Here is a 15,514-nt window from a genome sequence, read left to right as displayed (position 1 = left end):
CGGTGGGTTCCTCGTCCCGAACGCCGCCCGCGCCTATCACCGTAATCTGATAGGCCTCGACAGTCTTCAAGTTGTGCGTGATCAGCAGCACGGTTCGATCAAAACACCTCACTAGATCCTGCAGGACCTACTCACGAACCTTCATGAGAATATCTACAGATGTTAGAACCATCCAGAAACTTGACAGAAACATAATGATTGTTGGCTTGAAGAAAAAAAACATCTGTATTTCCAAATGCGGTGCGATGAGAAAGTCCTCTGAAAGAATTCCAACACCTGAAGAAAGAGGAGCAAAATAGTCTTTCCAAATGTTTCCTAACCCACCTCCAGAATCCGAAGACCACGTGTAATAAGCATGAGCTAACTCACCATGTGACGGCTGCTGCCTCTCATGCAGAAACAGACCCACAATAGGTGGAAACAGCTAGAGTGCAAACACGACGGGACGTTAAATTACACATGACAACAATTTTGATGAAGAATGTCATGTCCATTCCTTTCAATGGAAAAAAAAAGCATTTGCAAGTGTGGTTGCTGAACATATTTGGCTCGTATCTCAGGGCAATAGTGTACTTTTTTTGCACAACAATGGCCTTGACATCAACAAACGTGTGAACATTGTCACAGTACCCAGCTGACATTTTCCGACGGGACTCCTCATTGACACTTTAGCTTTGAATCAAACCTTGACATGACATGGCTGCCTTGTTATTGTGGCTCAAAGGAAGCAGAAAACATTTCACTTACTTAATTGTCCTTCTTCTTCTTCTTCTTTTGTTTTTGGCTTTTCCTCTTTACAAGCTTGAGAGTATTCGGCTGAAACGAAAAAGAAGCAAGAGGAGAATAGGAATGGTCACAAACGGCGCGAGGCAAACAATGTTCTCTTTGGATGTTCCTGACGGAGGAAACATTTGTCGCTCACCATTTTTTCTTTTGAGATGCTTGTCAAGGATCATCGCCACCACTACCACCGCCATGACAATCGCCACCAGATTGAGGACCACCAACGGGACGGCGATGGCCACCGTATTCTTCCAGTCTTGCTCTTTTTCACAAGGCAAAGCGTGTGCAATGAAGAGAGACACGTGAACGACTGTCGTCACGAGAGGCCTACAGCCAATGGGACGTGTCTGAGCCGTGACAAACGCTCACCCTGGTTGCTCAGGATGCTTCCGGCGTCCAGCTTGATGACGATGTCTTCCGAGACGCCGGCCAGCCGGAACACGCATTCGTACTCCCGCTCCGCGGCGGGCGTCACCTCTACTTTCAGGTGGGCCGAGGTCTGGAAGGTTCCGTCATGGTTAGGGAGGGTCTCCCCCATCTCCACGTCCTTGTGGATCTCCTTGCCGTTCTTCCTCCAAAAGAGGGTCGATGTCCTGGGGTAGAAACCCGTGGCGTGGCAGGTGACCGGAGAGGAAGGCTTTTTCTGCAGGAGAGACACCTTGGGGAGCTCTGCACGCAAAGATGGAGGAAAATGCTTGAGGAGGGCAGGAAAGATGGAGACAATGTGTAAGAAAGAGCATGTGTGGAGAGAGAGCGAGAGTGAGAGAGAGAGAGAGAGAGAGAGAGAGAGAGAGAGTGAAAGAGAGAGAGAGGACAATGCTTGAGGAGGGCAGGAAAGATGGAGACAATGTGTAAGAAAGAGCATGTGTGGAGAGAGAGCGAGAGAGAGAGAGAGAGAGAGAGAGAGGACAATGTACCGGTTCTCGTCAGGAAGTCCCTCCCGTTCCTCAAATGTGTCTTCAACACCTCAGGACACACCTCAGTGTGGGTAATCTTCTTGACTTCATTAAGACCGTCAATTTGGTCCAACTTGATTTTGGTGGTGAAAACTTGTGGATGTGCTGCGATCCATGTCATCGTCTTCGCCTCAAATGCTAGGAAGTCTTCTCCATCGTAACGGTAGTGCTCCCAACCATTAACCTCATCCGTCTCATCGTCCCATTCACAGCCTTTCATCACCTGAATCATGTGAACACCTGAAAGGATCGCACACAGCATTCAGTGACGATAATCGGAGGGGAGCCAGCAGTGACATGTCTGTTTATTAGTCATGAAAAAAAAATGGTATCAGCACACGAAATGAATTTTACGAGCGGGCGCTTGGAGGCAAACAAACCTCCAGTTTGGTTGAAGCGCTTTTTAGCGGTTTCAATGTTGCCCTTCATGATCTGCTCATTCTGAATATTGATCGCTGTCTCTGTCTCCCAGAAGTATGGATTATCTTCTGTGATTTTGTTCACCCAGTCATGTTTGGCTTTCGTTTCCCTGTGGTTGCTGTCAAAGTGCAGAATCTGAACGCCGTCCACATACGCGGCCTCCAAGAACTCTGGTAGCTTTGCAACTTGAGAGATCGTCGTGAAATAATTGAGCGTGTGAATGACTGAAAGACAAAAACAAAAGCGACACACATGATCTTGCTCTGTTTTTACATTGGGCAATTTATATTTTCTATTATTCTGACTGCAGTTGGAACATTGCAGCACTTGACATGTTGAGTTCAATGCCCCTCATCAGCCTTTTAAATCCACTTATGAAAAAATAAAATTTTTTGCAATTCTTTTTAATTTGCACACAAAAAAAACAATTCACTTTGATCTGTATCGTTTTTATTAACTAAATATTCCAACAGTTCTTATAATAGCATTGTGTTTCCGCCTAACTATGAGAAAACGAGTGTTCTAGTATGTGAAAGAATTTTCCGCTCAAAAAATGTTGACGCAGCAAACGTGACGAATCTATCCATCCATCCATCCATCCATCCATCCATCCATCCATCCATCCATCCATCCATCCATCCATCCATCCATCCATCCATCCATCCATCCATCCATCCATCCATTTTCTGAACCGCTTAGTCCCCACGGGGGTCGCGGGCGTGCTGGAGCCTATCCCAGCCGTCATCGGGCATTAGGCGGGGGACACCCTGAACCGGTTGCCAGCCAATCGCAGGGCACACAGAGACAAACAACCATTCGCACTCGCACTCACACCTAGGGACAATTTGGAGTGATCAATCGGCCTACCAAGCATGTTTTTTTGGGATGTGGGAGGAAACCGGAGTGCCCGGAGAAAACCCACGCGGGCTCGGGGAGAACATGCAAACTCCGCACAGGGAGGGCCGGAGGTGGAATCGAACCCGCACCCTCCTAACTGTGAGGCGGACGTGCTACCCAGTGCTCCACCGAGCCGCCCAAACGTGAGGAATATTCAACAAAAAAAGCGTCAGTTCAAAATCAAGAGCGTCAATCTTTAGGATAATAAAACGCGTTGTAAGCAAAGTACAACTTACCAGATGTCACGCGGTGAATTTGCACGGCCGCAACAAAGAATGCAAGTAAATTCATTCCAAGCATCAAGTTGTTTGTCACGTTTTAGTCAAGCGGAGTATTTGCTCAAACTTGTGACTATTCCAACTGGCGGGCGCATAATGACAGAAAACTGCATACGTGCGTTGGTGACTTTCCACTGATTGTCAGGAATATACTGTGTGGTGAAACTGGTTCTACTGGTAATTAGCTTCGCCGCCATATTGGATGTGGAAAAGCCGAGCGCCGGGTGAACTATTCAGTTTGTTTGAAGCGCTTTTAGTGTTGTCTTTTGAGACCTGCTCGTTACTAGCACTGATGCCCATCTTGTTTTCCCAGCGGTCCGCCTCCGCAGCTGTGACGCAATAAAAGTATCCCTGAAATTAAGACTGAACGACTTAATTCGAAATCACTTATCCCCTTTTCTGTATGATGTTCGGATGGCTTCACCAAAACCTAACAATGTACGCCATTCCCCAAACAGCTATTGACTTTTTTACCACCACTGGCCAGACGCTTAGTTTCAAATTAGTCTTTCATATTTTACTAAATTGATACTGAAAGTATCTAGTGAGTGTGTCTGTTTGGGTGAACACCTGATGTTTACTTGTCTGCTTTTGAGGCTGTAACCAATGAGCTTCTTGTCGCACTGGTTTATCTGCATTTTTGATTGCTGAACAATTAATCACAACATGAATCAAGCAGCAGTGCTTCTTAACCTTTTTCCTTGTTCGCACCCCATCCATTTCACCAACCAGTTCTCGCACCCACTTCCAGAATTGATGAAAAGCAATATTGATATCATAATGTGTAAGTAACAAAACCATCGTGTATTTAATTCTTTATTTACATAACTGACAACAAAGTAATGCATTGCAGGATGACAAAAATCAAGATTACTTTCATACTAGGAAAAAAAAACATTGTGCTTGTACTATGCATGGTGTGTTGTGAATTATTATGGCTGAGCGCCAAACTCAGTGACTTTGTTACTGTTGCTTTCCATTTGTGATGGCATCAAATCTTGGTGTCATGGTGCTGAGTGCCACTCGCATGTCGTGTTGAGGATCCAGCTGATTTCTGCTCTTGGTTTTGATGTGAAGCAGACAGGAAAATCCAGTCTCGCAGAGGTAAGTAGTCGCGAAAGGCACGAGCACAGTGAGAGCCTTTTTTGCCAGTTTCCAACTGAGAAGCCCAGAAGTGCTCCAAGTGATCATCTGCAAACTCCATTTGGATCCCACGATTGTTTCTCAGTTCGATGAGATCTTCCTTGATGTTGCTTTCAACATCTTCCGTATTCTGCTTAAAAGAGTGCCGGCCGGGTCCGGTCGTCACAGGGTTGTAGCTCTCCAAACGAGAAGTAGTCGTCAAATGAGGTGCACAGTATCTGCAGATGTTCAACAATTTCTGCAACAAAAATTGGATGGAGGGAAGCATCTCCCGACTGTTTCTTCAAGGGAAGGGAAATGTGCCAAGTTCCCTTTCTCTACAGGCCTAATCCACAAAACAATTTTGTCTTTGAATGTAGCCAACTTCTCACTTGCAATCAAAATGTTCATCGTTCTTCCTTGTAGTGAGCGATTGAGCTCATTGAGTGCTGTGAACACATGAGCCAAATAGGCAAGCATTTGAACAAATTCAGGATCATCAAAATATCCAGCCAGTTCTGGTCCCAGTCCGTGGAGAAACTGCTGAATTTTAACAGTACTTAACTTTATTACTTACAAAAATAAACTAAAACTACATAAAATACAAATAATAAATAAATATTATATTAAATAATTATAATTGGTTTACTTTACAGCTTGTTAGGCTACGGATTTTAGTTATTGATCTGACTCCAAATTGCGATCAACACTTAACACGAGTTGCTATGTCCTAATCCACACACTGGCGCACCTAACAATTTTGCGAATTCGTTCTGTCAGAGAAGACCGAATTTAACAATTGTTTATTCCTGACAAAGCAAGCTAATACAGGCGCCTAGGTCCCGGCTCCCTCACACTAAACCTCGTGTGTTCTTGTGACCATAAAGAGAAACATTCTTCCGGGTTGCCCACTTATAAAGAAACACAATATGAATATTCAAACATGCAAAACATTGTGTGATGATTGGTCCATGGCCATCTCCTCCCCGGCTGGGTGTTATTGCTGAGCGCAGGTGTCCGACCACCAGGACGGGACGCTATTCTCGTTCCGCACCGGGCTCGAGATGTTCTTGCGAGGTGTCCTGTCTGGGCCGATGATACATCTTTGAGGTGTTCTCGTCAGGTATCCTCCCTGTCTAGACCGATGGTACATCCTGTTCCACAACACTTCGAAGAAAACAAGTTCGTGCAGTTTGCCTGCACATTCTTTCCCATGCGACCACACGAGCACGCCACTACTGGAAATTATATTGATACGATTAGAAGTCTAACGCAGCCTTAAAAAAATATGTTTGCAAACTGCCAAAAGCACATTTCCCTTTATTACCTACAAAAATAATTGAAAACTACATAACATACAAATAAAAAATATTATATATATCATTAAATAATTGTAATAATTGGTTTACTTTACAGCTATAAGGCTTAATTAGCATTATCCCTAATGCCAATTAAGACAATGACTTCTTGATTTCCAGAATTTTTCACTTTTTTCGATTACCCGACCATTATCGCCGAAAAATTGTAAATTCCCCCCAGGGTGTCCTCGCAGCCCCTAGGAAGAATTCTCGCACACCCGGTTAAGAACCACTGAAGTAGTGTGTTGCACCGTGAAAGATGAAGAGAAGTAATAAATGATCGGATTTACCATTCAAATTTTTTTGTTTTCAAGTTGCACAAATAACCCAAATCTGGCGTGGGGGGAAGTGATAGTAGATGAGCGGGGCTTTGATACACGATCCCATTTTATTCCTCGCACTTTTTTGACGCGCTACTACTTCCACATAATTTATCTGATCAGAGCACTAGGCGAAATATCCATCGTTTACATATATATTTTTAAAAAAGCCACTTGTGGAATTCTTTCTCTCGTGGTATATGGCAGAACCACTGACGTAAATCCAATTGTACATCACAGGCTTTTTTGGAAAAACAGTTGAGCGGCATTAAAATTTTAAATGAAACGTTTCCGAATATTTCATTCAGTTGGATGCAATTTTTCAATCAAGCGTGGTATGTGAAGATAAAGCATGTGAATAAAAAAATAAGCTCTCTTTTCACAGCAGCAAACTCAAACCCTGCAATGTGTTTTGACACTTGACACCTGACCTATAAGAGAGAAAAAAACAACGCGAGGTAGTTAAAATTATCCACCAGTTGTCAAAAAAACCACACTTGTCTGCAATTCTTTACGCTTTTGAAAACAAAGCATGCTGACAAGTTTGAAGTGGCTAACAGTGGATTTAATTTAACTTCCTATATGCTCCAATTGCAGACAGAAACTTTACAGAACAAATTCAACTGGATAGGAATTGCAACATGGCAGCATTGAATACAAAAGTACAAAAGGTAGTGGAGGAAAGCAAAAACGAAATATTTACAAAATAAAGCTTGGGCGCATAACCTCAATTTGTTTATACACATTCCGTTTTCGTCATTGCGGCGGACTGGGTCGAGCCAACACGTCCTTGACCGATAAGAGTGTGACGGGGGTGGCAAAGTAGGAGCCAAAATGGTGGGTCCAAAGGTGGGGGGCGCTATTGGTCACATTTGCCGGAAGCCACGGCCTCTGGTACGGCAGCTGCTGCAGCAACCGCGGCTGCATTGGATGGCTGAGCCAAGCCGCCGTTTGCTCGCTCACCGCCACAGCACCTTGGTTTGGTGCCTGCTGGATGTAAAACTGCAACGGGTACGTCTGGCCGACATTGCTGCAACTACCCTCTGCAGGTCCATTCATAGCTAGCCTGTGATCGCACCCCGGCTGCACGTTTAAGACCGGAGGTATTTGGCGAGAACCGGGATTTAACGGCTGCAGTTGTTCTGCCGTTGGACCGGCGAAAGACGCCTGGTGGTCTGCGGCAACCACGTCACTGCTCACAGGGATTTGCTTTTCAAAGCCTTGAGGGACAACGTTATCTGGACCGGCATCTACGCAAGTCGTATCCGGCTTGACGATGACGTCACCAGGCCAATTCAGGTCACGGGGGACAACAGTGTTGGTGGACTTTTCCACTCGTGGGGTAAAGGATCCGGTGCCACTTGTCGCATCCATGGATCGATGGTGCCGGCAGGTTGCTGCTGTTGTCTGCTGCCTTAGACTTTTCTGGGTCACCATGTGCCGGGTCCCCTGAAGGCTCAACCACAGCCACCTTTGCCACCTTGGCTTGTGATGACTTGAGTCCGTTTTTGACAGGCATAGGCTCAGGCAGTGGGGTCTTATTGCTGCAAATCCAGATGAGTTGGTCCACAGATTCAAGAGATGCTCTTTTCCTGGTGGGAAGGGATTTAGCTTGACGAATTGTCGATGTCGCGGCTAGAGAAGCGCCACCTTCAGCATGAGCTTGCTCTTTTACCCAAAAATGAGATGGTATCTCGGTGGCGGGGAGTCTCCCCTGCGAACGTGTCAGGTCGTCTTTCGCTTGAGAACTTGGTTGAGCTCCAGAGATGCTTGGAGTAGACAGGTCCTCCAAGAGCAAAGTTTTGAGTTGGGAATGAGGCTCGGTTTCTGATCTTAGCCTGGTAGTTGCAGAAGATACACTATCCAAGGAGACAGTTTTATCTTTCACCTGACCAATCCAAGGCGGTTGCAAGGTAGGAGCGCCACGTTCTGCGATCGTCGGTTCGTCACGCTCAGGGAAGGAGCGTGTGAGGAGGGAAAGACGATTGGTTCATATCAATTAACACCCGCCCCAACAGTCCGTATCAACCACACAGAGCGCGGGTGCAGGAAGGGGTGTGTTACGTATGTCAGGCGCGGGCTTCTGTGCAGCGAGGGAGCGGTGCGAGTTTGGATAATGGACGTCGTACGTCAGGGATGTCAAAGTCAAACACACCGAGGGCCAAAAAAACCAAATTTGCTACAAGCCGAGGGCCGGACTGGTTCAATGTTTATTAGAATATATCGAAATGATTGCACATAGCCTATTGAACCAAGACCTAACATTATTTAATGATTAAATGAATATGGCAATATTTTGTGATGGCTCGGTCAGTAACTTCAAGGGAAAACTGTTGTATATTTTGGGCTAACTCATGTTCCGTAGTGGGAAAACTCCGGGAGTGGGAGGGGGAGCTTCGGGGACGTTCAGTGTTGTGATGTACGGCCTGTGAACTGACGGTGTTGAAGAAATAAAGCAGTATTCATCACGTCGTTGCCCGAACCTTTCTTGCTACCTAAGAACCCGGAAAGTAGTAAGGACATAACAAAACTGGCGACGAGGACGTCTGGACTGACGCGTGTTGGCCGGCTTCGTCTCGAAGGGTGGAGTGGATTGGTGGACTGTTGGCAACGTCGTGAGTAGTGTGGCGAAGTAAAAAAAAAAAAAAAAAGAGTGGCCTGCTGAGGGGAGACGTCTGTGGGGAAGGCAGTGCCATACAAACAGGAACTTGTAATGGCGGGAATGATTGGCTCAATTGGTCCCTTTGACGAAAGTGTTGAACAATGGAGCTCATATACTGAGCGTTTCGATTACTTCGCCATGGCTAATGATATAAAGGAGGAGAAGCTGGTGCCCACGTTTTTGAGTGTAATGGGGCCGAAAACGTTTAACTTGCTACGTGACCTACTTCAACCAGAAAAGCCCGGCAGTAAAACATACCAAGAAATAGTGGATGTACTGGCAAACCATCTTTCACCGAAACCCCTGGTAATCGCAGAAAGATTCCGATTTCACAGACGCAGCCAAGAAGAGGGCGAGTCGGTCACCCAGTTTGTAGCGGCTCTACGCAAGCTGGCTGAACACTGTGAGTTCCAGGATGTGTTAAATGACACTTTGAGAGACAGGCTGGTATGTGGACTTAGAAACGAAGCAGCACAGAAGAGATTACTCACAGAAAGTAACTTGACTTTGGAAAAGGCCATTAACATCAGTGTAACAATGGAAATGGCGAAAAAGGAGGCCCAGCAACTAAGTGCTACAGAAAGAGTGCACCAACTCAACAATGATAAACCGAACGCGCAAGGGCCATGTTTTCGCTGTGGTAGATCTGGACATCTTGCATCGACGTGCTGGTGCAAAGAGATGGACTGTCGTAACTGTGGAAAAAAAGGGCACATAGAGCGGGCGTGCCGAAGTAAACAGGACATGGACAAAAGCTCAAGGGCTGGGAACAAAAGTGACAATGTGAAATATAAACAAAAAAGGCATGTTCGCACCGTTTGCCATGATAATGGAAGAAATAGTGATTCTTCGGAGGAAGAAGTGCCTGTAAATACAATACGAGTGATGAATGTAGGTGAGAGCTCAGATGGCTACTGGGCTGAACCCAAGTTGGAGGGACATGTGGTGAAAATGCAGATAGACACAGGATCAAAGGCATCACTAGTGTCACACAAGATCTACAGGAAACTCATGAGGCACCTTCAACTACGTCCATCAGACACAGTGTTTAAGGCATATACGGGACATCGAGTGCACATGGAAGGGATGACGGATGTGACTGTTCAGTACCATGGGCGAACAAAAAGGCTTCCCCTTTATGTGACCAAGGGAAATCATCCTGCTATAATGGGGCGTACATGGCTACAGGGAATCCGGCTGGACTGGCAAGCGATAAGGAAACTGTCACACAGTTCCACTCCGCTACAAGAAATACTCGAGAAACACAAAGAGGTTTTCTGTGATGAATTAGGCAGCATGAAAGATATAACCGTTAAGTTACATGTCAAACCTGGTAGCAAGCCTGTGTTTATGAAAGCTAGACCAGTACCATACGCCATCTGATCCAAGGTAGAAGCTGACTTGGACGCCCTGGTCAAGAATGGGGTTTTGGAGCCAGTGACCATCAGTGAGTGGGCCACACCCATCGTTCCTGTACCAAAAAAAGATGGGGGAATTCGGACCTGTGGAGATTTCAAGGTAACACTTAACCCGGTGTTAGCAGCAGAGCAATATCCACTTCCCCTAATTGATGACTTGTTTGCTGGACTGAGTGGGGGACAAAAATTCAGTAAGGTAGATCTCAGTCAGGCTTACCTACAAATGCATGTAGAAAAAGAGTCACGTGAAATGTTGACCATTAACACACACAAGGGTCTCTTCAGATACTGCAGACTGCCGTTCGGCATCACGTCAGCCCCGGCACTTTTTCAGCGAGCGATGGATCAGATCCTTAGTGGGTTGCCTGGGGTACAGTGCTACCTTGACGATATCCTGTGCACTGGATCTACCGATGACGAGCACCTGCGCAACTTGGATGCTACCCTTCAAAGGCTGAAGGACTACGGCTTAAGAGTCCGTAAGGACAAATGTGACTTCTTCAAGCCATCTGTAGAATATCTGGGGCATGTGATCGATGCAGAAGGACTGCACACTGCACCATCAAAAGTGGCAGCTGTCGTGGACGCGCCCCCACCCCAAAACATCAGCCAGCTACGATCTTTCTTAGGTCTGCTGAACTATTACGGACGCTTCATCTCCAATCTGTCATCACTGCTTCAACCCCTGCACGAACTGTTACGCCGAGACAAAACGTGGAAGTGGACAGCCAGCTGTCAGGAGGCTTTTGAAAAGGCTAAAGGAGCGCTGACTACGTCCAAGGTCCTGACGCACTTCAACCCATCACTTCCACTGCAGCTCGCCTGTGACGCCTCTCCTTACGGAGTAGGGGCGATTCTCTCTCATGTCCTGCCGGGTGGTGAGGAGAAGCCAATCGCTTTTGCATCGAGGACATTGAACAAAGCAGAGTCTAACTATGCTCAACTGGAACGAGAGGCACTGAGCATTGTTTTTGGAGTTAGGAAATTCCATCAATACTTGTATGGGAGGAAGTTTACGCTCCTGACGGACCATCGGCCCCTCACCACCATCCTCGGTCCACACACTGGAATACCGTCTCTTGCTGCATGCCGACTGCAGAGGTGGGCTTTGTTGTTGTCGGCGCATGCATATGACATCAGGTATCGAAAATCAGACTTCCACTGCAATGCGGATGGCTTGTCCCGATTGCCTTTGCCTGTCACAAAGCCGGAGTCGGACACGGTGGACCTTTTCTACTTCAGGGAGGTGGAGAGAGCACCTGTCTGCGGTGCAGGTAAAAAGGGAAACTCGGAATGACCCGGAGTTATCGGCGGTCGTGGACGTTGTCGTCAAGGGTCGATCTGCTGGCGATAATGCGAGTCTGAAGCCTTTCCTCGGGAGGAGATTGCAACTGTCTGTCCAGTCTGGGTGTTTACTCTGGGGTAGGAGGGTGGTCATACCACGGTCACTTCGCACAAAAGCGCTGCAGCAACTGCATTCGGGACACAGCGGAATAGTACGAATGAAAGAAATAGCGAGAAGCTATTTTTGGTGGCCGAACATGGATCAACAAATTGAAGAGTTGGCCAAAAGCTGTCCATCATGCCACCAAGTCAGGAACAATCCTCCACTAGCGCCTCTTCACCCCTGGGAATTCCCACAAGGACCATGGCACCGGGTGCACATTGATTTTGCGGGACCAGTGGAGGACAGGATGTTCCTTATTGCTGTGGATGCACACAGTAAATGGCCAGAGGTGGCTATCATGAGATCAACCACTGCAGAAAAGACTATCGAAAAGTTAGGAGGAACTGTTTAGTCGGTTTGGATCTCCTGCCCAGCTAGTCTCTGACAATGGACCCCAATTTGTCTCACAAGAAATGGCAGTGTTCCTGCAAGCTAACGGTGTCCAACACATTAAGTCGGCCCCCTACCACCCCGCAACAAATGGGCTTGCTGAGAGATTTGTTCAAACCATGAAGCATGCCTTGAAAACATCACAAGGACAAGGAACACTACATCAGAGACTGCACCACTTCCTACTAACCTATCGGAACAGTCCACATGCCACCACCAAGACATCTCCTGCTAGCCTGATGCTAAAGAGAGACCTGCGCACCACGTTTGACCTCTTGAAGCCCTCAGCGATGAAGGACATTGTCCAAGGTCAGCAGGAAAAACAGGTTAGGTGCAGAGGACAGAAGGGCAAAGGAAGAGTTTTAAAGCCAGGAGACTCTGTGTTGGCAAGGAACTACCGTGGCGAACCAAAGTGGATTCCTGCCACTGTTATTGCGCAAACGGGACCAGTATCTTATACTGTCCAAACGTCTGATAGTGTATGGAGAAGACATGTTGATCAACTCCTGCAGACTCAGTTAGGGCCAGCAGAGCTGTCCCTCAAAGATTTTCCTGATAGCTCTGCCTACGTCAAAACGCCGGTTCACATACCCTCCCGAGTGCAGGACTCAATCACACTCGCGCCACCAGTCCCAGCTGAGGATGTGCCTGAGACAGAGACTGTGACATCTCCCTTTGCAGAAGCTCCTGCAACAAGTTCGCCATTGATCGACCATGGAGCTGATCCTGTGCCCCCAGATAGGAGATATCCTATCAGAGAGCGGCGAGCTCCTGCGCGCTTGGATTTACAGGTTCGTGGTTGACCTGAGTTATGGGGATGTCTAGTTCTAGGTGCGTAATTCCGTGTTGTTCATGCATAAAGCATGTTCATTGTAAGGGGGGGAGGAGATGTTGTATATTTTGGGCTAACTCATGTTCCGTAGTGGGAAAACTCCGGGAGTGGGAGGGGGAGCTTCGGGGACGTTCAGTGTTGTGACGTACGGCCTGTGAACTGACGGTGTTGAAGAAATAAAGCAGTATTCATCACGTCGTTGCCCGAACCTTTCTTGCTACCTAAGAACCCGGAAAGTAGTAAGGACATAACAAAAACATTTTCAACAGCCAAACAGCAAAAAATTAAATTGTTTTTAAAAACAAAATGTGTTTCTTAATATCAAGATGAATGCATAAACAAAAGTGCATGCATTATGAACTGAAAAATTATTATTGTGCTGCTCTATGATCTACCGATCACTGCTTTCAAATCGTAAAATAAAAAAACGAATCAAATCAGTTGTATTCTTTCTCATGGCTCTTATCTGCAATTTGCCCTCAGTCCATTCATCTGAAAAATAAATATAAATAAATAAAATACCAAAATGTATGGCACACAGACAAAACAATACTTTCTTCAAAGAAAAATCACGTCTTGTAGAAACAAATGTAAAAACATAACTGAATTTAAAAAACGGAAAATACGCTACTGCTCTGTGATGCTCACTTGTCTGAGCCTGAGCCTGATACTTGGAGGTGTCTCATCTTTTGTACAAGTTCATCGATGTTCGGGGTTAGGCTCTGAGGCTCAAAACCCGTTTTTGATAAACTCTCCTTCTGCAAAGGGCCGGGGTGATTTTGCGATCTCTTTTGCCACAATAAAGCTAGCCTTGACAGCAGCCTCGCTTTGTGATTTAGCATATGTGAACATAGCCTGTCTGGACTTAAGGCCTCGTTTTAATTCTTCCACCTTCTGTAGCTTTTGTTCATATTCCATATTCTTGTCTTTGTCTGTGTGTTTCTTAGACGTTTGATAGTGCCTTCTTAAATTAAATTCTTTCATTGCAGCCACATTTTCTCCACACAGAAGACACACAGGTTTGCCTCTTACCTCCGTAAACATGTGCTCTGCCTCCCACCTGGCCTGAAACCCCCTGTTCTCAGCGTCCACCTTACGTTTAGCCATTTTTGAGGAGGGGGGTATCAGAAAGTTGAACTCTGCTCTGACGACTGATGAATAATGAAGCCGTTGTGCGAGCGAGCTACAGTGACATCGCGGGCTACCGTTGCATTGTGGGAAATGTAGTGTTGGTGCGTGCAAAACACCAGCGGGCGGCTGTGGCCTGCGGGCCGGTTCTAATAGTAATTAAATATCATCCAGGGGGCCATAGATAATCAATTCGCGGGCCGTAACTCTGACATATGTGTCGTACGTGGTCAAAAGAAGAGGCAAGGCGGAGTAGAGAGGGACAATTAAAATAAAAAAAAAAAAAAAAACGCGTGTTCGAGGGTGTGGAAAACCTCCCCACCAGATACAATTGTACGCCCCAGCGGTACTGCTGTGTTGTATTACGTCATGACGCACGGGCGTCTGTTCAATACAGCCACACGCTAAGCTGTTGACCTCTGTCTCATTATTACCTATCCTATACATAAATGAACTTTTCCGCCTTGTTGGACGTAGAAAAGCTGAGCGCCGGGTGAACTATTCAGTTTGTTTGAAGAGCTTTTAGTGTTGTCTTTGGCGACCTTCTCGTTACTAGCGCTAACGCCCATCTTGTTTTCCCAGTGGTCCGTCTCACCAGCTGTGACGCAATTTTAATTGCTTTTCTTTCACTTTGGACGCGATTGGCCATTTTAAAAACTTCCAATGTTTTGTATGTATTGTTTGATTGTCTAACAGTTTGCATTTTAGATTAGATTAGATAGAACTTTATTTATCCCACTGTCGGGAAATTTTCTTGTCACAGCAGCGCACAAAAGTGCAAGAATACCAGAAACCAGGGCTGTGGACTCGGTCGGATTTTTGCTCCGAGTCCGGCCTCTTGACCACCGAGTCCGAGTGTCCATTTTTTCTGTTAATTCATGTGACTGCTTAGTCTTTATTCAAGGCTAATTTAGATCAAAATCAAAATAATGATATAAGCTGGGTGACATAATCATCCTTGACATTGGTACATAATGTAAACATTAGCCTAAGTGCAACTCAACGTGGCCGCATTGATCGTAAGCAGGGCTGTGGACAGTATTCCTACGCGCATTCTCAGCAGCATGGTGAAAATAAAATTGAAGGATTTTTTTTTTTTATTGTCGGACTCGGTGGACGCGGTCAAAATCAGCACCGAGTCCGGCAAAAATGACCGAGTCCGACCGAGTCCCCGAGTCCGGCAACAATGACCGAGTCCGACCGAGTCCCCGAGTCCGGCAACAATGACCGAGTCCGACCGAGTCCGAGTCCCCGAGTCCGAGTCCACAGCCCTGCCAGAAACATGTGCAAAATGTAAAAATGGATACATTAAAAAGACAAGTACCAGTAGTGGTCGAGATGATAACGGAAGGAAACCGACACGTGATCAGGTGCAGCATGTGTTGTAGAGTCTGACAGCAGTGGGAATGAGGGACCTGCGGAACATCTCCTCCTTCTTACACCATGGATAGAACAGTCTGCTGCTGAAGGAGCTGTCCAGGGGACAGGACCGGACAGAGGTCG

The 15,514-nt window shown here is 46.3% G+C and overlaps 2 protein-coding genes and 1 long non-coding RNA gene across 3 annotated transcripts in view; all 3 read right to left on the bottom strand.

Moving 5' to 3' along the window:
- LOC125986566 (H-2 class I histocompatibility antigen, K-Q alpha chain) overlaps positions 1–15,514 on the bottom strand; it is a 98,342-nt gene that overhangs the window by 12,266 nt on the left and 70,562 nt on the right. The window lies entirely within an intron of this gene.
- On the bottom strand, positions 122–3,481 carry LOC137839503 (H-2 class I histocompatibility antigen, K-Q alpha chain-like). The gene is made up of 8 exons (XM_049750221.2): positions 3,293–3,481; positions 2,120–2,383; positions 1,701–1,979; positions 1,153–1,452; positions 923–1,045; positions 748–816; positions 370–424; positions 122–276 (listed from the first exon to the last, which is right to left on the bottom strand). The coding sequence occupies exons 1-7, from the start codon at positions 3,354–3,356 to the stop codon at positions 390–392; spliced, it is 1,134 nt and encodes a 377-aa protein (XP_049606178.1). The 5' UTR covers positions 3,357–3,481; the 3' UTR covers positions 122–276; positions 370–389.
- Positions 4,138–14,715, bottom strand: LOC137839745 (uncharacterized). The gene is made up of 2 exons (XR_011085893.1): positions 13,916–14,715; positions 4,138–5,588 (listed from the first exon to the last, which is right to left on the bottom strand). It is a non-coding gene; the product is annotated as an uncharacterized lncRNA (long non-coding RNA).

The sequence above is a fragment of the Syngnathus scovelli genome, chromosome 19, assembly GCF_024217435.2.
Source record: "Syngnathus scovelli strain Florida chromosome 19, RoL_Ssco_1.2, whole genome shotgun sequence".
Classification (NCBI taxonomy): Eukaryota; Metazoa; Chordata; class Actinopteri; order Syngnathiformes; family Syngnathidae; genus Syngnathus; species Syngnathus scovelli.
The sequence above is the reverse complement of the archived record's forward strand: the minus strand, read 5'-3'. Positions and strand labels throughout refer to the sequence as shown.